Source organism: Girardinichthys multiradiatus, chromosome 9, assembly GCF_021462225.1.
Source record: "Girardinichthys multiradiatus isolate DD_20200921_A chromosome 9, DD_fGirMul_XY1, whole genome shotgun sequence".
In the NCBI taxonomy this organism is placed as follows: domain Eukaryota; kingdom Metazoa; phylum Chordata; class Actinopteri; order Cyprinodontiformes; family Goodeidae; genus Girardinichthys; species Girardinichthys multiradiatus.
This window is the reverse complement of record NC_061802.1, coordinates 36,642,700-36,667,230: the sequence shown is the minus strand read 5'-3', so window position 1 is coordinate 36,667,230 and position 24,531 is coordinate 36,642,700. Positions and strand designations below refer to the sequence as shown.

At 40.6% G+C, this 24,531-nt stretch overlaps 2 protein-coding genes across 8 annotated transcripts in view; one reads left to right on the top strand and one right to left on the bottom strand.

Annotated features, from left to right (window-relative positions):
* impact (impact RWD domain protein) overlaps positions 1-14,352 on the bottom strand; it is a 40,435-nt gene extending 26,083 nt beyond the window's left edge. For 2 of the 5 annotated variants that reach the window (XM_047375702.1, XM_047375706.1), the window contains exons 1-7: positions 14,175-14,352; positions 11,744-11,872; positions 11,604-11,656; positions 11,416-11,478; positions 11,166-11,251; positions 2,246-2,365; positions 2,072-2,166 (exon numbers count right to left, since the gene is read on the bottom strand). In XM_047375702.1, the coding sequence (XP_047231658.1) occupies positions 2,072-2,166; positions 2,246-2,365; positions 11,166-11,251; positions 11,416-11,478; positions 11,604-11,656; positions 11,744-11,872; positions 14,175-14,222 (594 nt within the window). In that variant the 5' untranslated portion in view covers positions 14,223-14,352. The remainder of the gene's footprint in view (positions 1-2,071; positions 2,167-2,245; positions 2,366-11,165; positions 11,252-11,415; positions 11,479-11,603; positions 11,657-11,743; positions 11,873-14,174) is intronic. The other 3 variants (XM_047375704.1, XM_047375703.1, XM_047375705.1) reach the window with 2 other exon arrangements.
* A 221-nt stretch (positions 14,353-14,573) lies between these two features.
* osbpl1a (oxysterol binding protein-like 1A) overlaps positions 14,574-24,531 on the top strand; it is a 46,315-nt gene continuing 36,357 nt past the window's right edge. For 2 of the 3 annotated variants that reach the window (XM_047375324.1, XM_047375323.1), the window contains exons 1-7: positions 14,574-14,859; positions 20,601-20,730; positions 20,814-20,899; positions 20,985-21,059; positions 21,219-21,330; positions 21,480-21,565; positions 23,203-23,347. In XM_047375324.1, the coding sequence (XP_047231280.1) occupies positions 14,830-14,859; positions 20,601-20,730; positions 20,814-20,899; positions 20,985-21,059; positions 21,219-21,330; positions 21,480-21,565; positions 23,203-23,347 (664 nt within the window). In that variant the 5' untranslated portion in view covers positions 14,574-14,829. Of the gene's footprint in view, positions 14,860-20,600; positions 20,731-20,813; positions 20,900-20,984; positions 21,060-21,218; positions 21,331-21,479; positions 21,566-23,202; positions 23,348-24,531 lie in introns of those variants that run through there. The other variant, XM_047375325.1, reaches the window with a different exon arrangement.

Here is a 24,531-nt window from a genome sequence, read left to right as displayed (position 1 = left end):
GTTCCAACTTAACTTGAAAATTGCAAGGTTAGCAGATTGCAGCACTAATCTGATATAAAAGCCAATCTGTAATATTCTTTGGGTTTAGAACCTTTCCAGGCAAACTTAATCCTTAAGATAACATTAACTATAAATGAGTCTCTTACTAAGCTTTGATTCATCATTCTTTTGTGAGTTTGAAAAGTCGAAAGCAAGTTAGATATTTTTGCCTCTGTGCTGTAGTTTACAGCCCACATGTTTTATATAGTCATATGTATTCATATATAATTATGCAGGGTCTCTCTGTCTTAGAGCATTTTGCGCTGGGTTCATCACCTAACACAATGCCCACACATGTGGCAGATCTGCCATCCCGTAGAAACTGTCGGACACAGCCACCATTAGCACTCGCGCTACTGTCTCCAGGCTTGCAATCGACAACGTCTGTCTGCATTTGAAAGGTTATTAAAATGCCTATGTTATCGTGCAGAGCTGTGCTGTTGTAGCCCACGCTTTGTTAGGGTGATGCCACGCAGTTTTTTTTTGTGTGTGTCTTTTTCCAACTTTGCACACACCTCCCTGATGGCGCTTAGTGACAGCAGCCAATCATAAGTCATTGGTGTTAAAGTCCGAGACAAGTCCTTAGTCTTTTGTGATTTTACCAAGTCAACTCTGAAGTCATTACATTTGTGACGCGAGTCTGACTCAATTCCAAGTCACACGACACGAGGCCACACCTGATATAATTATTACTAACATTAGTAACGTCCGTCCGAGAGTTTAAGTCAATGTGAAATTAGAGCTGCACTATTCTGTAGCTGAACTATTCTGCAGAACCCTTGAGCACCATTTCTGATGGTGATGTTGATATTTATCTTGGGGCATCTGTGTGCAGGGATACTGAGGTAAACAATGCCATTTGAGTAGTTAAACCGTCTCTCTGTGCTGTGATCCACAAAAAATATGACTAAATTCAGACGGGTGCTATTTGGGTTTGATCAGAAATCAAAGTCTGACTAATCAATTGGCCCAAAGGGGGTTCAGAAAAAAATTATGAAAATTGAGTTTTGGTGTAATATTAAATCTTCAGAAAAATAATGCACAAATTAAGTTACATATGAGGTTTTATGAGTATGTATCTCTATGATTCACCAGAAATAATAAAAAATCCTGAGAAATAATCAGACATGTAATGGTATAGTACATAGTTACAAACTGGTTCGCTGACAGGTAAGAAATAGAAGAAAGAAGGGACAAAATGACAACACACAGGTACAAAACAAAGGTACAATTTAGCTAAAGGGTGAATTGAGTCAGAGCTGTCAGCAGCACGCTCTGGCTACCATCAGCATGTCTACGCACCTATGTGAGCTGTATTACGTTCATTTTTACAGCATTGGCAATACACAACCATAAGATTTTTCAGTAAATACATCTGGAAATGTTCTGTTTGTTCTTTTTGCAACCAAGTTTGAAAGAAATAGTGGCTCTTAAAATGCTTGAGTGTGTACAAATTTTCTTCCAGCATTGCCTGGAACAAAAGTTAAATTTCCACCCCAGGCGGAAACTGAGCCCCATTGGCTGCATTGACTGTCTACAGCATTAAAACACCTTACTGCTCTTAGTAAAGTAGGTGGCTAATTTTCCTGATAATTACTTTAGCAGTTGTAGTACTTAGCACTTAGAGAACATTACATGAAATTATGTAGCCTGTCCTGATCTCCATCATTTCAGTGGATGGAGCTCCTGCGGGACAGCTGCATCTGTTAATATTTTTGTCCAATTAGCATTTTGCAGCAGGTGAAAGCTTTTAAGATGAGCCAAAGAGTGAGATTAATATGTACGAAGTGGCAAAGAGATATTTCACTTCAATCTGTTGAATAAATCAGCAGATTTAGATACTTCTCACCTACAAAAAGCTCATAAGTTCCTCCTGCATCTCATTGAACAGTCTGGTTAGCTTGTTGCCTCCAGAGCTAAACAACAGAGCTACTGGAGGGTTTTAGTTGAGAAAATCAAACTGTTTTTCTTTCATTGGGAATGACACATATTTGTACTGAATGTCATAAACATTAATGCGCAAGTGTTGTACCTGGCTTGGAGTGACCACAGGTGCCAAATGAGGCTGGAAGGTGCTGCGTCGGTCCGTGATGGGGTTTCCATTTTTTATTGGAGGTATCTCCTCATCTACAAGTGGACAGTGTCACACATATTTATTCAGGATTTTAGTAGAAATGGAGCAGGTGACGACTTAAGTGAGCCATACCGTTTGCCTGATCCATGAAGAGGTGTGCTTTTTCTACCCTGAGAAGGCTGAAATTGGGTACATCTTCATCATCTACCACTTCCTCCTCGGCAGTTATGTTCACGTTTTCTTGTTGGACAACTGAAGTGGGTTAAAATAGAAGAAATATTTACATGAATGGTGGGGAAAAAAATCATGTTTTAACTAGCAGAGTCATTGATAATTAGGAGCCTTGAGGTTAATAAACATCTTCTGACAATTTGAACCAAAGGTTTCAATCTGAAGTGAAGTGACTGCTAAAATCTGTAATCCATCTGTTCCAGGATCCTCTATGTACACATAAAGTACCTCGCAAAAGTATTCATACTCTTAGAGCTTTCCAGTAGTTTGTCACATTACAGCTGCAAACTTTAATGTATTTTGTTGAGGTTTTATGTGACAGACCAGCAAAAAGGAGGCCATAAATGAGGTGGAGGGAGATTCATTGTTTTCAAAGTTTCTTAGAATTAAAAAATCTAAAATATTTAACATGCTTTTTAACTCTGCCACCTTTACTCTGATATCTGTAAATAAAATCCAATACCACATCACCCTGAATGCACCACCATCACAACACAAAAATGTGGTTTATGGCTGCATAATAGTGTGTTAATATTGTTCTTCAGTAGAAAGAGGGAAGCTGGTTAGAATTAATTGGAAGATGAATGGAGCCAAATACAGGGCAGTTCTGGAAGAAACCACATTTAAGGTTGCAAAAGACTTTGGATTGCAGTAGATAGTGTGGAGATAAGCCCTAATAGACTTAAAAACGAAAGATGGCTCTATAAAGAAATAAGTGAGTGGGTGTTAATATACAGTACAGACCAAACGTTTGGACATACCTTCTCATTGAAAGAGTTTTCTTTATTTTCATGATTATGAATAATGTAGCTTCACACTGAAGGCATCAAAACTATGAATTAACACATGTGGAATTATATTCTGAACAAAAAAGTGTGAAACAACTGAATATATGTCTTATATTCTAGGTTCTTCAAAGTAGCCACCTTTTGCTTTGATTACTGCTCCACACTCTTGGCATTCTGTTGATGAGCTTCAAGAGGTAGTCACCTGAAATGGTTTTCACTTCACAGGTGTGCCCTGACAGGTTTAATAAGTGGGATTTCAAGCCTTATAAATGGGGTTGGGACCATCAGTTGTGTCGTGCAGGACACAGCTGATAGTCCTACTGAATAGACTGTTAGAATTTGTATTATGGCAAGAAAAAAGCAGCTAAATAAAGAAAAACGAGCGGCCATCATTACTTTCAGAAATGAATGTCAGTCAGTCCGAACAATTGCGAAAACTTTGAAAGTGTCCCCAAGTGCAGTCGCAAAAACCATCAAGCGCTACAAAGAAACTGGCTCACATGAGGACCGCCCCAGGAAAGGAAGACCAAGAGTCACCTCTGCTGTGGATGATAAGTTCATCCGAGTCACCAGCCTCAGAAATCGCAGGTTAACAGCAGCTCAGATTAGAGAACAGGTCAATGCCACACAGAGTTCTAGCAGCAGACACATCTCTAGAACAACTGTTAAGAGGAGACTGTGTGAATCAGGCCTTCATGGTAAAATAGCTGCTAGGAAACCACTGCTGAGGACAGGCAACAAGCAGAAGAGACTTGTTTGGGCTAAAGAACACAAGGAATGGACATTAGACCAGTGGAAATCTGTGCTTTGGTCTGATGAGTCCAAGTTTGAGATCTTTGGTGACCTGGCCTCCACAGTCACCGGACCTGAACCCAATCGAGATGGTTTGGGGTGAGCTGGACCGCAGAGTGAAGGTAAAAGGGCCGACAAGTGCTAAGCATCTCTGGGAACTCCTTCAAGACTGTTGTAAAATCATTTCAGGTGACGACCTCTTGAAGCTCATCAACAGAATGCCAAGAGTGTGCGGAGCAGTAATCAAAGCAAAAGGTGGCTACTTTGAAGAACCTAGAATATAAGACATATATTCAGTTGTTTCACACCTTTTTGTTCAGTATATAATTCCACATGTGTTAATTCATAGTTTTGATGCCTTCAGTGTGAAGATACAATATTCATAGTCATGAAAAGAAAGAAAACTCTTTGAACCAGAAGGTGTGTCCAAACTTTTGATCTGCACTGTACAGGTCCTTCTCAAAATATTAGCATATTGTGATAAAGTTCATTATTTTCCATAATGTCATGATGAAAATTTAACATTCATATATTTTAGATTCATTGCACACTAACTGAAATATTTCAGGTCTTTTATTGTCTTAATACAGATGATTTTGGCATACAGCTCATGAAAACCCAAAATCCCTATCTCACAAAATTAGCATATCATTAAAAGGGTCTCTAAACGAGCTATGAACCTAATCATCTGAATCAACGAGTTAACTCTAAACACCTGCAAAAGATTCCTGAGGCCTTTAAATCTCCCAGCCTGGTTCATCACTCAAAACCCCAATCATGGGTAAGACTGCCGACCTGACTGCTGTCCAGAAGGCCACTATTGACACCCTCAAGGAAGAGGGTAAGACACAGAAAGAAATTTCTGAACGAATAGGCTGTTCCCAGAGTGCTGTATCAAGGCACCTCAGTGGGAAGTCTGTGGGAAGGAAAAAGTGTGGCAGAAAACGCTGCACAACGAGAAGAGGTGACCGGACCCTGAGGAAGATTGTGGAGACGGGCCGATTCCAGACCTTGGGGGACCTGCGGAAGCAGTGGACTGAGTCTGGAGTAGAAACATCCAGAGCCACCGTGCACAGGCGTGTGCAGGAAATGGGCTACAGGTGCCGCATTTCCCAGGTCAAGCCACTTTTGAACCAGAAACAGCGGCAGAAGCGCCTGACCTGGGCTACAGAGAAGCAGCACTGGACTGTTGCTCAGTGGTCCAAAGTACTTTTTTCGGATGAAAGCAAATTCTGCATGTCATTCGGAAATCAAGGTGCCAGAGTCTGGAGGAAGACTGGGGAGAAGGAAATGCCAAAATGCCAGAAGTCCAGTGTCAAGTACCCACAGTTAGTGATGGTCTGGGGTGCCGTGTCAGCTGCTGGTGTTGGTCCACTGTGTTTTATCAAGGGCAGGGTCAATGCAGCTAGCTATCAGGAGATTTTGGAGCACTTCATGCTTCCATCTGCTGAAAAGCTTTATGGAGATGAAGATTCCATTTTTCAGCACGACCTGGCACCTGCTCACAGTGCCAAAACCACTGGTAAATGGTTTACTGACCATGGTATCACTGTGCTCAATTGGCCTGCCAACTCTCCTGACCTGAACCCCATAGAGAATCTGTGGGATATTGTGAAGAGAACGTTGAGAGACTCAAGACCCAACACTCTGGATGAGCTAAAGGCCGCTATCGAAGCATCCTGGGCCTCCATAAGACCTCAGCAGTGCCACAGGCTGATTGCCTCCATGCCACGCCGCATTGAAGCAGTCATTTCCGCAAAAGGATTCCCGACCAAGTATTGAGTGCATAACTGTACATGATTATTTGAAGGTTGACGTTTTTTGTATTAAAAACACTTTTCTTTTTTTGGTCGGATGAAATATGCTAATTTTGTGAGATAGGAATTTTGGGTTTTCATGAGCTGTATGCCAAAATCATCCGTATTAAGACAATAAAAGACCTGAAATATTTCAGTTAGTGTGCAATGAATCTAAAATATATGAATGTTAAATTTTCATCATTACATTATGGAAAATAATTATCTTTATCACAATATGCTAATATTTTGAGAAGGACCTGTATGTGCATACCACACTTTTCAGATTTCTATTTGTAACATACTTTGATAACCAGGTTTTCTTTTCCTTCCAATACATAATTCTAACCTAATAATAATAATAATAATAATAATAATATTATATATAATTATATATAAATTATATATAATATTATTATATATTTATTATATAATTATAATAAGGTGGTTCAGGTGGTATGAATACTACTGCTACTAAGACAGGCAAAGCAAGCATAAACTATCTACATAATTTCTCTAAAGACAAAACCTGCTAAAAGCTAATTTTACATTGATTTTGCACATTTTCTCCATGGAGTATGCAAGGAGAAAGGTCTAGATGTTGGAGAGTCCATTTATAAGTATTCTCAACGAATCTTATAAAAACATTAATGTGACATTAAATTAGCAGGCCTCCCTATTGTTTCCCCAACTGATATTGGGCTACAGATCTGCTTCTGTGAGACCCAAGTGTTAAAATGTAATAACATGTATATAAGAACAAATAAACCATACTGCAATTGAGTAATGTTACTGTAAAAAAATATCTGGGACTAATTTAAGGTGGGGATGAATACACATTTAGTGTTCTGGAGTCTTTTCTGAATATGAAACTAGCAAATGTGTGGCTCACTGACATGCTATTAACACATTTTTTGGAGATAATCAAGGGCATTGAAGAAAGACGCAAACACAACATTATCATAAAAACAAGTACCTTTCAGGAAAAGAAAACTCACTGATGACAAAAACAGAGGTCAGAAAAACAAGGCTGCACCTGGCTTTGCATGCATAATAAGATGCATCAAAAAACAACTATTATAACTGGAAAAAAAAAGATTTCAGGCATATGCATTAATGTCATTCATAAGTCTTTTTAAGTAAATGCTGCGAAAGCTTCCACTGCCAAAAGAAAAACAGGAAATGACAAAGCTGCACTGTGGATCTTCCATGTTTACTCTCGTAATGAAAAGCTCAAAATTTCTTACAGTTTAATCAACGCAAGCACAAACCTCCATGGTAACACACTGCCAAAAGATTTAAAGTGGGTTTTATGTTTAGTTGAACAAATATTTGCTTCTTAATGTTTTTTTCTGCTCTTCATTTTGCTTCAGAGGTCTCATTCATCCAAACTATAACATGAAAGCCTTTATATTCCTCCTCACTTTTAATGTCCCCTGTCATCTCTTCTGCTTTTTTCATTTTCTTTATTTTTTTGTGAAATGTGCAACTTTCAGCATTATCACCAGTCCTTCTTCTCTCTCCCACCACGTGCCTGTCAGTCCCACTCCTGGGATGAAGAGCTGTGACCAGTTACACTTATTACCACATGAAGCTCTGAGAGAGGACTTATCGCACATCACAAAGGGAAGGCGGGTTAATATCTTTCCTGGCTTGTTGCCAAAAAGGTAAAATGTTCTGCCAGAGTCCGGTTTTAGATAAGTGAGACAGAGGAGAAGAGACTGACACTGGGGTAAAGCTGGAATTGAGGCACCTTTTGATCTGGTTTTGATCTGACATTACCATGGATACCGTGGCTCTTGATACATCACAAAGACTTGCTGTCTTGGTCACAGATGCGCCAGCAAGACGTGCACCAACAATTTGTCCTCTTTTGAACTCTGGTATGTCACTCATAATGTTGTGCTCATTTCAATATTTTGAGCAAAACTGTGCTCTTACCCTGCTAATTGAACCTTCACACTCTGCTCTTACTGGTGCAATGTGCAATCAATGAAGACTGGCTACCAGGCTGGTCCAATTTAGCCATGAAACCTCCCACACTAAAATGACAGGTGTTTCAGTTTCATTGTCCAACCCCTGTACATTATAAAGATATGAATCTAAATTCAGTGCACACACTCAAAAGTAGTAGTACTTTTTTAAAGGGCTTTGAGTTTGTCTTATCACACCTTCAGAGTGCAGAAGAGAGATGAATTTAGATGAGGTTTCACCTGCTAGTGGAGATTTGGTTTGATTGAAAGGAATTATTTTATTTCTAATAAATTGTGGGCTTCATTGTGGCCAAGATGATGATCTCAAACCATTATTGGTAAACAGAGAAATCAGATATTTACAAGCGCATACTAGAAGACACAACCTTTTTTTCTCACTGTCAAACTAAACTTTCTATTTTAGGACAGTTAGGATTACAAAGGACATCAGGGATAAAATAGTAGAGCTGCACAAGGCTGGGATGGGCTACAGTAAAACAGCCAAGCAGTTTGGTGAGAAGGCAACAACTGTTGGTGTAATTATAAGACAATGGAAGAAGTTCAAGATGACGCTCAGTGTTCCTTGGTCTGGGGCTCCATGCAATTTCTCACCTGGTGGGGCATCAATGATCATGAGGAAGGTGAGGGATCAGCCCAGAACTACATGGCAGGACGTAGTCAATGACCTGAAGAGAGCTGGGACCACAGTCTCAAAAAAGACTATCAGTAACACACCACGCCACCATGGATTAAGATCCTGCAGAGCACGCAAGGTCCCCCTGCTCAAGCCAGCGCCCGTCCAGGCCTGTCTGAAGTGCCAATGACCATCTGGATGATCCAGAGGAGAAATCGGAAGTCATGTGGTCTGATGAGACAAAAATAGAGCTTTTTGGTCTAAACTCCACTCGCCGTGTTTGGAGGAAGAGGAAGGATGAGAACAACCCCAAGAACACCATACCTACCGTGAAGCATGGAGGTGGAAACATCATTCTTTGGGAATGCTTCTCTGCAAAGGGGACAGGATGACTGCAGCATATTGAAGGAAGGATGGATGGGGCCATGTATCGGGAGATCTTAGCCAGTTACCTAACTGGGAGGGATCTCTGTAGATCCCCCAGTTACCATTGGCCTTTCAGCTGCTTATCTTATTAATTCTCTCCCTGCCTAGCCTGTCGGTTAAGGCCATTAGGGAATGTTTGGTAGGTTTGGATTTACACCATACTCTTTTCATTTTGTGATGATGAACTAAACAGTGCTCGGTGAGATGTTGTTTGATAACCTAATCCTGCTTATAAACTTTCCAAAATTTTATCCCTGACCTGTCAGGTGTGCTTCTTCATCACCGTGATGCTGTTTGTTCACTAATGTTCTCTAACAAACCTCTCAGGCCTTCACAGAAAAGCTGGACTTTATACTGATTTTAACTATCACAGCTGGACTCCATTTGCTCACTAGATCACTTCTTTAGGGAAGTGGGATATTTCTAGAAAGAAAAAAGAAACACCTTGTCCTTCAACTTCACCATTATGCAAGACTATTTGTTGATCGATCACATAAATTCCCAATAAAATACATTGAAGCTTGTGGTTATAGTGTGACAAAAGGTGAAAAGGTTATAATATAACTAGGTACTGTATGTGTTCACCATTAGCTCCAATGTAGTTTCAGTTTTCTTCCACCTTAAGGAGTGGCTGCTCAGCAAACAGTCAACTGGTACTAACGGATGCAACCAAAAGGTGCACGCTCAGAGTAGCACAGAGCAAGCTCTGCCATGCAGGTGGATGTCAGGTCTTTCAGAGTCATTATACAGGTCCTTCTCAAAATATTAGCATATTGTGATAAAGTTCATTATTTTCCATAATGTTATGATGAAAATTTAACATTCATATATTTTAGATTCATTGCACACTAACTGAAATATTTCAGGTCTTTTATTGTCTTAATACGGATGATTTTGGCATACAGCTCATGAAAACCCAAAATTCCTATCTCACAAAATTAGCATATTTCATCCGACCAAAAAAATAAAAGTGTTTTTAATACAAAAAACGTCAACCTTCAAATAATCATGTACAGTTATGCACTCAATACTTGGTCGGGAATCCTTTTGCAGAAATGACTGCTTCAATGCGGCGTGGCATGGAGGCAATCAGCCTGTGGCACTGCTGAGGTCTTATGGAGGCCCAGGATGCTTCGATAGCGGCCTTTAGCTCATCCAGAGTGTTGGGTCTTGAGTCTCTCAACGTTCTCTTCACAATATCCCACAGATTCTCTATGGGGTTCAGGTCAGGAGAGTTGGCAGGCCAATTGAGCACAGTGATACCATGGTCAGTAAACCATTTACCAGTGGTTTTGGCACTGTGAGCAGGTGCCAGGTCGTGCTGAAAAATGAAATCTTCATCTCCATAAAGCTTTTCAGCAGATGGAAGCATGAAGTGCTCCAAAATCTCCTGATAGCTAGCTGCATTGACCCTGCCCTTGATAAAACACAGTGGACCAACACCAGCAGCTGACACGGCACCCCAGACCATCACTGACTGTGGGTACTTGACACTGGACTTCTGGCATTTTGGCATTTCCTTCTCCCCAGTCTTCCTCCAGACTCTGGTACCTTGATTTCCGAATGACATGCAGAATTTGCTTTCATCCGAAAAAAGTACTTTGGACCACTGAGCAACAGTCCAGTGCTGCTTCTCTGTAGCCCAGGTCAGGCGTTTCTGCCGCTGTTTCTGGTTCAAAAGTGGCTTGACCTGGGGAATGCGGCACCTGTAGCCCATTTCCTGCACACGCCCGTGCACGGTGGCTCTGGATGTTTCTACTCCAGACTCAGTCCACTGCTTCCGCAGGTCCCCCAAGGTCTGGAATCGGCCCTTCTCCACAATCTTCCTCAGGGTCCGGTCACCTCTTCTCGTTGTGCAGCGTTTTCTGCCACACTTTTTCCTTCCCACAGACTTCCCACTGAGGTGTCTTGATACAGCACTCTGGGAACAGCCTATTCGTTCAGAAATGTCTTTCTGTGTCTTACCCTCTTGCTTGAGGGTGTCAATAGTGGCCTTCTGGACAGCAGTCAGGTCGGCAGTCTTACCCATGATTGGGGTTTTGAGTGATGAACCAGGCTGGGAGTTTTAAAGGCCTCAGGAATGTTTTGCAGGTGTTTAGAGTTAACTCGTTGATTCAGATGATTAGGTTCATAGCTCGTTTAGAGACCCTTTTAATGATATGCTAATTTTGTGAGATAGGGATTTTGGGTTTTCATGAGCTGTAGGCCAAAATCATCCGTATTAAGACAATAAAAGACCTGAAATATTTCAGTTAGTGTGCAATGAATCTAAAATATATGAATGTTAAATTTTCATCATGACATTATGGAAAATAATGAACTTTATCACAATATGCTAATATTTTGAGAAGGACCTGTAAAGTGTTTACCAACCTGAGGATTAAAGCATGACACACATTTCTTAAACCTCACCTGATTCTGAGCTGCAGGATTTTTCCACTAGAAAGTCTCTGATTCTTTCCACCCACAGGTAGAGGATGCTCTCCCCCGCATGCTCCCTGTTTAAAATTAAAGAGTTGCATGTGAGGCTGGAAGCTCTAAATCACACACAAACTCTGTACAGATATGGCACCCTGTGGAAAGAATAATGAAAGCTTTTGTTGTGACTAATATCGCTGCACACCATCTTCTTGTGAAGTCAGAAATTATGAGAAGCACTCACACGTAGATGTCTTCCAGGCTGTTTGCCAATTTGGCCCTCTCGGAGCCTCGCAACCACGCTGCACTACAAAAGCCGAGAACAAACACAGGGTTATTGAGTGGGAAGTGGAGTGTGTTTTTGAGTAGAACGTTGTTCTTTCAAATCAGCAGATCTCCCCGGTATTAAATCTGAAAATCAAATACACTTACTTGATCTGATAGATAGGTGGTGCTGTGCTTGGATAATCAGGTGGAAGAATTATCTGATCAGTGAGGAAAAAACAGATTTGAAATCTAACTGAAAGCAGAGACACTTGGGATTCATGTGCAGGACTTTTTTTCTTCCACACCTGCAGGCATGCTGTCATTTTCTGCTCCTCAGCGTCGCTGGAGATTTTGATGCAAAATATTCTGGACGCTTCATCTATCACACACCACTCATCTCCATAGATAGAAGACAAAGCCTCTATCTCTTCGATCTGAATGAGAAGAATCCAATTAGAAAGATAAAACAACTATTTTAAGAGTCTCTGGATTTTAATCCCTGGTTAATCCGCAAAGTGAGAACAATAGAAAAAAATAGAGAATGATTTAGCAAAAGCATTTGAAGAAGTCAAATGATGCTTTTTCATCCTCACTCATCTAAACCAGCAGCAAAAACACTTGCATTATACCTAAGATGCGACAAGTTAGGACAAAACCAAGAATACGTTCTGGATCCAGACTAAGCTCCTAAAGCCAAACACTAAAACAACCTGCTTTATTTAACGTTTACAAGAAATTAGTTGTGTACAATGTGTAAACAAGTACATTTTAAATAGCATTTTAGTAGAGTTATTCAATGCCACTAAGTAACTTGTTGTGCTGAACATGGTGTCAGGACCCCACCTCATGAGGAGTGGACACAACTGACACAAAGAGTGGGGAACGGAACAACGGGAGCCCAACACACTAAACACACAGGTTTGATTACATTCTGAATGTGAAAATGATAACTTGGGCCAGTTTATCTTTCATGTTCTCCTTTTATCTCACTTGCACTTTGTGCTGATGTTTGGCTCCTGTGGCCATCGCTGCACCTGCTAAGTGTTATCCAGTAATGGTTGTTTTTCAGTAACAAATGGACACTGATGTTAAAAACACAGCTGAGAACACAAAGGAGTTTGGGTTTTCATTGCAGGACTTTACTGAATTCAAAGTTTTCTAAAAGACACCTCTGTTAAAATAAACAAAACAAAAACAAAAAACAATGTCTGCTTTGTTTGTATTTAGCTTGAGGACATCATCAGTAAACACTATGGCTAACCTCCTGCTTAGAAAGCCAAATTTAACCATCTAAAAAGATTTCTGGTCACGAAAAACACAAGCATTCATGGTATTGAAAGTAAAGGAGCACCATCTATCCCTCCTATTATGATACCACTCTATTAAAAGTTCAGCTGGAAAGCTACAAGCAGGATGTCTGTTAACAGGCCGACTGCAGTCCGTACCCAAGCTATTAACCCGCTGAGGTTCAGTTTCTGTCTACTTGTGTTACTCAATAAGGGCAAAACAGACCATATTGTTTGAAATATGGACTTAAACATTACTAAATTCAGAACAGTATTCTATCAATTTCCTTAAAACTATATATCATTATCGAAATGAATGCTATAATAACACAATAACTGCAATAATTATCTTAATTCGTTCTATTAATAGTAGAAATAATTGGTTTTCTGTTTTAAATAAAAGATAGATGTTCAAATTATACCTTTTGTTTTAAATTGTTGAAAAAATACCATGACACAGATATGTTTTTTTACTCAGCGTTATCATACCTTGCCTAATCTCAATTTAGGTTCAGAAGCCATTTCCTCATCCTCTTCACAAACTGCTTCCATGTGTTTTATTGTTTCCAGAATTTCCCTAATTTAGGTGAGTTACTATCAGCCAGCCTGTGGTTACAATTTGGGCATTAATTATTGATTGCTGACTACACTAATGGTAAACATAATTTTTCATCTATATATTTCCATTCCTCTTTACAACATAGCCAGGCTTTTTTCCAGAAGTTTGGTTAGACAAAACTGTGTTTCTTTTAACTGCAGATAAGAAGAAGAATCCGTTCACATTTTCAAATTAATATAGAAAAAAAACTCAGCTAATACAACATTTTACATATTTTAATGTAAACTGAGGGACATAAATTACCCAAATTTTTCAGGTTTTAAAACACTGCAGTGGTCTTATTTTTTGTATCATTTACAAGTTCTTTCAGAACACAGTTTGCTTTGACGCACAGCTCTTTTGAAAATTTGTAATGTTTCTGCATTCTTAAGGAATAAAAAAAGCATGCTGATAAAGTGGAAGAAAAACAACAGGAAAAATATAAATAGATGAAATCAACAGAACTGATTGGTTACTTTATGTGATGTCACCAGAGGTATCAGGAAGCTATTTGGGAAGGGCAGATTTTATTTTCTCGATTAAATAACCATTTACATTATAACGACCCAGGAAGTAAAACTGCCCGTGATATTTTGTTCTATAGATGATGAACTATTCCTAAAGGACTCAGGTGGGTTTTTACAGAGAAATCAGGCTTGGGGCTTTAAACGTTCCTGGCATGTTTTCAAACTAAAGTGGGAATCTGCACTGAGTCTCTCTGCCTGTTTGTGCTTTCTAACTCTGCATCCTATCAATGTGATAATCACACTTTAAATAACCAGTGAACACAGTGTCTCATTTGTTTACTTCACTTTGTATGAGACACTATTAAAGCAAGATATAGAAACTTACTTGAGCCTGTAGATCTTCTTCACTCTCTAGATTTGTAATATCCGCCATGAATTTATCCTATTAAACATCACCTGTTGGGAACTGATCATTTAGTGTGTAAAGCACATGACAACACGAGTAATCCCCACTGTGAATTAGGCTGACCGTCCATGAAGAACTGCTTCCAGGGTAAAGTGGCTCCACAGGGAGCCTACGTTCTGACTTCCGGTTTTACTATTACGCTTTGGTGCACAACAAAAACAACGATGCACGGTATGACATGCTGAGATTTTGTCTTTTATTGTGTCGCCCCCAAAAATGTGTATTTTTCGCCTTTAATTCATGTGTTGTCATTTTGTCTTTAAAGGACTGGTCTTTTACTTTGAAGGGATCTGCCAGCCGACTTCCGGTGAGCGCCGATCAGCTGATCTCAGTGTAAACAGTCAGCAGTGACCGAGGTACGTGTGTAAAGGGAGAGTCACTGTGATACATATTTCTCTGTGTCTTCCGTCAGAGCCGACTGAAGACAATAAATGAGAAGTGAGTGTTTGTCAGCGAGTGAGAGCGGGATGCGTCGGAGGATCTACGCCGCTCGGTGTGCGCTCCAGTAGGGCAGCAGGAAGGGGCTTTCTCCATCACATGCAGCTCCTCGGTGGGCCCCTGTAAGAGAAAGCAGATGGATTTTAACTCACGGGACGTGGAAGCTGTAAGTCTGACTTTTTCTGTGCATTTAATTTAATCACAGTCATTGGATTGCAATGCCTCTCAAAATCGCATTAACACAAAAACTGCTGGAGAAACTGTAGTGCCTTTAAATAGATTTATATGGTCTGTATATTCCGCTTAAAGTTAACAAACTGAAGCTTTAGTGGCTAAATGCCTCGTTTTTTTTTATTTTGGTTATCATAGAATAAATAAATTATGTTCTATATAGGCATAAGCAGGCTTTAAATTCGTTAAATACTGCTAAATAGATTATTCCACCCATCTTAGAAACTGGACACATCTTAAAAGGGTCAAATAACAGTTTGATTCTAGTGAATCCGGTTTTATTCTGTTTTTTTGTCATATTTATCCAATTTATAAAGCAACATTATAAATTATAATGAATGCCATATGGAGGCATTTTAATTCAATTCAGTTCAATTCAGTTTATTTATATATATATATATATATATATAACACATGTCGTCTCAAGGCGCTTTACAACAGTCAGGTACATACATTCCAATTAATCCTAACCATTGAACAGTGCAGTCAGATTCAGTTATTTATTCAAATTGGATAAAAAGTTTTTCTATCAAAGGAAACCCAGCAGATTGCATCCAGTCTGTGACTTGCAGCATTCACTCCTCCTGGATGAGCATTTAGAGAAAGTGGACAGTCACTGGTGTTGACTTTGCAGCAATCCCTCATACTGAGCATGCATGTAGCGACAGTGGAGAGGAAAAACTCCCTTTTAACAGGAAGAAACCTCCAGCAGAACCAGGCTCAGTGTGAACGGCCATCTGCCACGACCGACTGGAGGTTTGAGAGAACAGAGCAGAGACACAAAGAAAACAAAGAAGCACTGATCCAGGAGTACTTTCTATGGGAAGGAAAAGTAAATGTTAGTGGATGTAGCTCCTTGTTTAGTACAAAACAACTGTAATTCACATCCAGTTATATAGAAATGTATAATAAAATCAATCCAATATCATATATTCACATAGACAGATTCAAATACAGTTACATAAGTTTGATCCTAGTTATAATACCATGCCGTCAAATTTTGTAAAAAAAATATCAATGGGTAAAACTGATTTAATCTGAGGAAACTCAGCCTGTTGCACCAACTTGATTACTTTGTAGCAGTCACCCTCCTCCCCCTCCTCCTCAGCAAGCATGTGGTGCCAGTGAACAGGAACAGCTCTGTTTTAACAGGTGTGTCACTTTTGATGTGCTCCTTGTTTGAGTAGAGCCTCGGGTAGAACCTGGTATTGAGAGGACAGAGCAGGCACAGAAAAATCCCAGAATATTCCCGGTTCAGGAGTACTTTTTAGTGAAAAAGGAAATCTTTTCACTTAAAGAAGGAAAGAGACAGTGTTAAAACCAGAAACAGCAGGCCAAGGGTATCTTCTGTATTGGTGGTTAAGGGATAGTTAAAACAGATCAAATTTTGGCTTCACACAAGCATGAATGTTTATTACTTTTACCTTAATGTCTTTTACAAATTCTGATTCCATAAGAAATATTAAAGTGGTTCTCAAACCTTGACGCTGACAACTCACAAAAACACAGTGGAAGGGACTTTTGACCGCAATCTTTACTTAAGTTCACTACTGAGTTAATTAGAAATGGGTGTATTGATGGCCCAAATAATATCGGCAGCCAATATATTGGTTTTGTCTAGTTGGAAAGCTGTTGTCACACTGTTCCCTATCTTATCATCTATTCTGCTGTATTATAAAACCTGTAATCAGGTTCTAAATATGAGGAGATTTTGTAGAATATAAAGTCCTGTTTCATATCTAAAGTAGGTGTGTCACTTTTGATGTGCTCCTGGTTTCAGTAGAGTATATATACTGGGTTTAAGGCAGTGGAAGCATTTAACTGCATCAAGAAGGGATATATAACTTTTCCCCATGATGTCATCATCTTGTTTTATTTCTTCTTTATATGTAAGGATTTTACCGATTTGCCTAATTAATCGGAAAGTAGCAAATGGCAGCAGTTTATATTTCAAGCATTCTAAATACTGAGCTGAGTGACTCTTCCTCAGCGTTGACAGATCATATGCACTTAGTCGGTTGTGGCAGATGGCCGCTCACACTGAGCCTGGTTCTGCTGGAGGTTTCTTCCTGTTAAAAGGGAGTTTTTCCTCTCCACTGTCGCTACATGCATGCTCAGTATGAGGGATTGCTGCAAAGTCATCGCCAGTGACTGTCCACTGTCTCTACATGCTCATCCAGGAGGAGTGAATGCTGCAAGTCACTGACTGGATGCAATCTGCTGGGTTTCCTTAGATAGAAAAACTTTTTATCCAATTTGAATAAATAACTGAATCTGACTGCAATGTTCAATGATTAGGATTAATTGGAATGTATGTACCTGACTTTTGTGAAGTGCCTTGAGACAACATGTGTTGTGAATTGGCGCTATAAAAATAAACTGAATTGAATTGAATTAAGTAATGGGATTATTAGGTGAAACCTGCAACTTCTTCTTGCACAGTTCAAATAAAAAGCAGATATACTGGGTTGTGACTGGGGTATAGTCGTTTTTTTTATCTTCTAATTAGTTTCTTAATAAAACATTGCTATTGTATTCATTAGCAGATACGCAATTTAGGTGAAAAATGTATGAAAAATAAACTGAAAATAAAATTAAACAATACTATTAATTAAATAGATTAAATAAAAGGCTTTCTGGTACAGCATTCATTTGTCCAGTAATGTAAATCTATTAATAGCAGGGGGGTTTTAAGGGGTTTTCTTAACATTGTTACATTCTAAAGATAAAGAGGCAGACAAACATCTTGAGTCACCTGCTTTTCAGTCCCAGGTAAACCTGTTTCTGAGCCGTGTTTGCTTCCCGCGGAAGTCAAGCTGCAGTCTCTTAATAGTCTTTTGTTGACCATGTGATTATTTTTTTTTTGATCCCTCTTCAAAGCCCCATGACATACCATAACATTGCTTTGTGACCACTTTCCATTTTTTCTTTTGCCTTTTAGCACCAATCATTTGACCAAAGCTGTGGGTTGTCATGCACACATGTCTGGTTACAGGGAAAAGGAAAAATCTGACTCCTTCCTGTAAGGCTGGGCTAGCAACGGCTTCCTTTTCAAAAAAAAAAAAATCCTCAGTCACTTCTGCTTGCTTTCTTAATTTCTGAGAAAACAAAAGCCCTTGTGACTTGTTTGTCACATGACATCATGCTGACTGGCTAAGTAATGTAAACAATAAGTAAAGCTGGGCAGTACTTTTAAATGCCCTGTCTGCTGGATTTAAACATGAATTTTAGTTTATTTCTGTAAAAATTGGTGACAGTGTATGAACGTTTATGCCTAATAATGTCACTTGGACATCTACAAGGGTATTTCTGTTTCTGTTAGAGATGCACCAGTTAATTGACCAGAGATCAGCCGGTCAAATACATTAAAACAAAAATGTCTTTGCTATTCATTAAATGTTTTAAAAGTAAGAACTCCAACCATTTTTAGTCTATAAATAAATCAACCAACGACTACTTCTTTAATGGACTTTTTTTTAGTTTAATACAAGTTAAACAAGTTAATACAAACACAGATAAGTAGCTGGAAGGCCTTATTGCTTAACTGCTTGGTCACCTTGCAGTTTACGCACCCATTCTCATAATAGTTGCTCGTTTTATGCATTCATGAAATAAAACAGTGTGTCCGAGCTACCGCACCCTGTTGGCGGTCAGACGCCTCGGAGCTCCTCCGGTCCTTGGTCCCAAGAAGCGATCACACACTTTATCTAAAGACTCTTAAACGAATGACTCTCATACAGTTTCTAACTTTTAGCTCCTTTAATCTAAATTTAGGCTGAGGAATGATTACAGAGATCAGCGCTGAAGGTCCTGTTTCGGACCGTTGCTGTCCGTGTAAGGATGACAAAAAGCCCCGATAGAAGGTCACATATAGTTTTATATCTAGCACTCCAATGCAATGGATGTGCCCTCCCTCAGTGATTATCAGTAGACTATGTGTCGCCATTGTGGTGTCTATCTGGTAGGTTGTGTAGTAGCGGGTGTCCATCCTTAATCTAAGTGTGCTGTGGCATTCTAATCAAACCAGTTATACCGGCCGCTCCACTATCAAACCCAGTGCCCCAGCTTCAGGTCATTTTATGACAAGCCTTGGGCCATTTATCCTTGTAATGTGTGTCGATGAGCCACCCAAGGGGTTCCCAGGCCAGCTGAGAGACACAGTCCCTCCAACGTGTCCTGGGCCGTCCCCTGGGCCTCCTCCTGGTAGGACGTGCCTGGAACACCTCCCGAGGAAGGTGTCCAGGATGCATCCGATATAGATGCCCGAGCCACCTCAGCTGGCTCCTCTCGATGTGGAGGAGCAGCGGCTCTACTCCGAGCCCCTCCCGGATGGCCGAGCTCCTCACCCTATCTCTAAGGGAGTGCCCGGCCACCCTACGGAGGAAGCTCATTTCAGCCACTTGTATCCGGGATCTCGTTCTTTCGGTCATGACCCAAAGTTCATGGCCATAGGTGAGGGTAGGAACGTAGACCGACCGGTAAATCGAGAGCTTCGCTTTTCGGCTCAGCTCTCTCTTCACCACAACGGACCGGCACAGCGCCCCCATTACTATGGCAGCCGCACCGATCCGTCTGTCGATCTCTCGCTCCATTCTTCCCTCACTCATGAACAAGACCCCGAGATACTTAAACTCCTCCACTTGAGGCAGGAACTCCCCTCCAACCTGAAGAGGACAAGCCACCCTTTTCCGGTCGAGAACCATGGCCTCGGACTTGGAGGAGCTGATCTTCATCCCAGCCGCTTCACACTCGGCTGCGAACCGCCCCAGCGCATGCTGTAGGTCTTGGCTAGAGGGGGCCAGCAGGACCACATCATCTGCAAAAAGAAGAGATTAAATCCACTGGTCCCCAAACCAGACCCCCTCCGGCCCTTGGCTGCGTCTAGAAATCCTGTCCATAAAAGTTATGAACAGGACCAGTGACAAAGGGCAGCCCTGTCAGAGTCCAACATGTACCGGGAACAGGTCCGACTTAGTGCCGGCAATGCGGACCAAACTCCTGCTCCGCTCGTACAGGGACCGGATGCCCCCTAATAAAGGGCCCCCGATTCCATACTCCTGGAGCACCCCCCACAGGGCATCACGAGGGACACAGTCGAATGCTTTCTCCAGGTCCATGAAACACATGTGGACCGGTTGGGCAAACTCCCATGAACCTTCGAGTACCCTGTAGAGGGTATAGAGCTGGTCCGGTGGGGGGCTTGTTCTCACATCACTTAACCTGAGCATTTTTCTAGCAGCTAAAGCTTTGCCAAAATTGGGTCAAGTCTTAGGACTTTGATCCTCAAACACACCACAATGAGCTGCAGTCTCCCAGTCTCAAATTAAAGGCAGCCTGGCTTGGCTGAAATGCTGGGGCCGCATTTTTAAATTACTGAGCAGAAACAATAGCCAGCTAACTTTATTGAAATAAAGCTACTTTTCCATAAATTGTGAATAAGAATCCACCCAAAAAGATAACAGATACTGATACTTTTACACAGATGATAGTTGAATCATGGGGTTTGGCTGTGTTTCAGACACTGTTTCTTTATTTTTACTTCTTGTGTTGTTAAATAACGTTATATGTTCTATTGATGTCAAAGTCAGACAGTCCTTTATTATTTCCCATTCCATAGTATTTTATATGTAACTACAGCTAATTCACACCTGGCTTCTTTTATGGTTTTTCCTGCAGGGTTCCATGGAGGAGCTGGAGCCAGAAGAGCAGCTCCTGCAACACGCCCGAAATGGAGATTTGCTCAAAGTTCAGGGACTACTCAAGTCAGAAACTGGGGCTGAGAGGCAAATTAATATCAACTGTAAAGGTGTGTGACTAACACATGGGTGTAGTTTCAGTTACAGTGTGCTGTTGTAATGGATTCAAGTATGTCCTGTTTTATTTTCTAAGGTAAAAGCAAGTCTAACTTGGGATGGACTCCTCTTCACTTGGCCTGTTACTTTGGTCACAGAGACGTAGTGGAGGAACTCCTCAAGGTAGTATTTCTTTGTATTTCATAGGTGGAATGTTAAATAACTACAGATTACTACAGATTACGCACATTTTACCTCACTTACGCAGGCAGGAGCAAATGTTAACCTGCCCAATAATATCGGAGACACTGCACTGCACAAAGCTGCATTCACAGGGAGAAAGGTGTGTTTATGTGTTAAAATATTCACCTCTGGATTTTAAATGAAATAATCTCTGCATCACTTAATTGATTATAAGATTTCTTTGCATGCATTTATCCATTCATTTCTGTCAACCAATCAATCAATCAATCAATCAATCCATCCATCACATATCAATCAGGAGGTTGTCATGCTGCTGCTGCACTATGATGCATGTGCTACTGTCATCAATGGGACTGCTCAAATTCCCAAAGATGTCACTCAAAATGCAGAGATCAGAAGCATGCTGGAAGGTGAGAGATACATCTTGTCATCTAAGAGTTTCCATGGAGACGTGCTTTCAATCAATATTTCCTGCTGGCTTGTTTATCGTCCATTCATACAAAGTATTTATGCTGCTTGTATCCTCCCACATTTCCTCCCGTCGTGTGGCGGATGCCAGCTGCTGAAAGAACAGAGGAGAGGAAACTGGAGGAGAAACTTCTGGAAGCTGCAAGAGAAGGAGACCTATCTATGCTAACTCAGCTGGTTAGTGCCAGATGTTCTTAATTGGTAGGATCTTCCCAAACATGGAGCACTGATGGCTGAGTCCTACATGTTTTTGTACAATTTTAAGGTTACATTGAGGATGTTGCGTTGTTAGGGATGCAGGAGAAAACTGAATGCATTTGATTATCAGTCAGAAAACATTAAATAAATCAAATGCTCAACACCATTCAGTAATTCATTTTAAAAAGAGAAAGGCTTTGTTATTTTAATCTGACAAAACATCTCTTGTGTGTTTATAGTTTAGGGCTCAAAGTTTCTCATGTTTTTGCAGCTGTATGTTTGATTTTAGTGTTTCTTAATTGGAGATGTCAATTGTGAATTATACTTACATGTGGGGCTGTTTTACAGTATAGCATTTGTACTTTTGCCATCCAATTGGATGCAAAAAACTGCTCTTACTACATCCAAACTCAGACGGCACCCTACACGGGAGCTGACACCCCTGGTAAAGACTTGTAAAGAACCTAAAAAATAAAACAAATTTTTATAGTGGCATAATCTCAGAATGAAAATTTCAGGAAACATCCAACCTATAAGTACATTTATTGGGTGGGGGAAGAAAAAAGGATAAGATTTGTATTATTACATGAAACCATGTTTGCCACAATTATCGGATCCATGCTCTTTTGCCAATAGGACAGAGTTTAAGATGCCAAGTACTCTAAGAAGGGTCCCAAGGACTTTGAAACAGAAACAAGCCGAAAGTATTACAGACCTTCCATCTGAGGTGCTTTTCTGCCTAATTATACACTTGGAGTGTTTGTTGCTGAAAAAATCTTTCATGAGAATAAAGATCACCGTCCTAGTTAAAGTCCTAAAATACTTTAGCAAACTCCACATATTTGTATTTCTGTTGGTTGGACAAAAAAGGCTTTTTCCTGGGATGCCTACTAAACAACTACTTATCATAGAAACTACTTATCATAGATACTGCCTAATAGGTGCTATGGAAACGTAATCTGACCGAAATGCCACTCTTCGTCCAAAAACTTTGGAAGTCTCATCCACAATCTACCTCCACTGCCATATTTAGGTCCTTATCAAACTTCTTATTATTATTCTTATTGTAGAAACAGGCAATCTAAGATTAGAAGCTATTTTTGTGACTCATGAAGATCAACACACATCTGCCTTACCTGATTAGTATGTTTTCTAATCTTTCCCTCATTGAAGAGTGGCCAAAAGAAATGCCTCTGTGTCACAGCATATCTATACCCCAGAAGTATTTCTTAGCTTTCAAGTTTTTTCCCCCACTGAAAAGATGTACTTATATTTTAGGGGGAATCTTTGTAAATTATTCAGTGTGAGATTATGCCGCTTTTATGAAAGATTAATTTATTGTCAGGTTTTTAAAAATCTGTACCGGACTGCCAGGGATTCTGTTGGCTGTTGCTGCACGGCCAATTTGAAATATCTCACACACTCCCATGTATCACTTTTCACATCTGCAGACAGATTGACAGCAACCCTTTTAAACACAATAGTTCACAAAAAACATTTAAAGGGAAAAACTTAAAAGCAGAAATCTGTTTTTGGAGTACGAAGAATCAAAAATCAGCAGAAAGCCATACAGCAGTTCTGAAAGACTTTGTTTCTATCCTGTGTGTTTGCTGTAGCTCAGCAGGAAGAAGCCTCCAGATATCAACTGCACAGATCTGCTGGGTAACACTCCGCTGCACTGTGCCGCCTATCGAGGCCAGAGGCTGTGCGCCATGAAGCTGCTCAGGAATGGCGCCAACCCCAATGCAGAAAACAAAAACGGTGAAGTACATCAGCCAATGCTGGCAGCAATGAAAGACTGCTGTTTTTCTCTTATTTTAACAGGAAATACCATAAAAGGATCAAAACAAGCAATAAACCAAACCTTCTACAGGTCCTTCTCAAAATATTAGCATATTGTGATAAAGTTCATTATTTTCCATAATGTCATGATGAAAATGTAACATTCATATATTTTAGATTCATTGCACACTAACTGAAATATTTCAGGTCTTTTATTGTCTTAATACGGATGATTTTGGCATACAGCTCATGAAAACCCAAAATTCCTATCTCACAAAATTAGCATATCATTAAAAGGGTCTCTAAATGAGCTATGAACCTAATCATCTGAATCAACGAGTTAACTCTAAACACCTGCAAAAGATTCCTGAGGCCTTTAAAACTCCCAGCCTGGTTCATCACTCAAAACCCCAATCATGGGTAAGACTGCCGACCTGACTGCTGTCCAGAAGGCCACTATTGACACCCTCAAGCAAGAGGGTAAGACACAGAAAGACATTTCTGAACGAATAGGCTGTTCCCAGAGTGCTGTATCAAGGCACCTCAGTGGGAAGTCTGTGGGAAGGAAAAAGTGTGGCAGAAAACGCTGCACAACGAGAAGAGGTGACCGGACCCTGAGGAAGATTGTGGAGAAGGGCCGATTCCAGACCTTGGGGGACCTGCGGAAGCAGTGGACTGAGTCTGGAGTAGAAACATCCAGAGCCACCGTGCACAGGCGTGTGCAGGAAATGGGCTACAGGTGCCGCATTCCCCAGGTCAAGCCACTTTTGAACCAGAAACAGCGGCAGAAGCGCCTGACCTGGGCTACAGAGAAGCAGCACTGGACTGTTGCTCAGTGGTCCAAAGTACTTTTTTCGGATGAAAGCAAATTCTGCATGTCATTCGGAAATCAAGGTGCCAGAGTCTGGAGGAAGACTGGGGAGAAGGAAATGCCAAAATGCCAGAAGTCCAGTGTCAAGTACCCACAGTCAGTGATGGTCTGGGGTGCCGTGTCAGCTGCTGGTGTTGGTCCACTGTGTTTTATCAAGGGCAGGGTCACTGCAGCTAGCTATCAGGAGATTTTGGAGCACTTCATGCTTCCATCTGCTGAAAAGCTTTATGGAGATGAAGATTTCATTTTTCAGCACGACCTGGCACCTGCTCACAGTGCCAAAACCACTGGT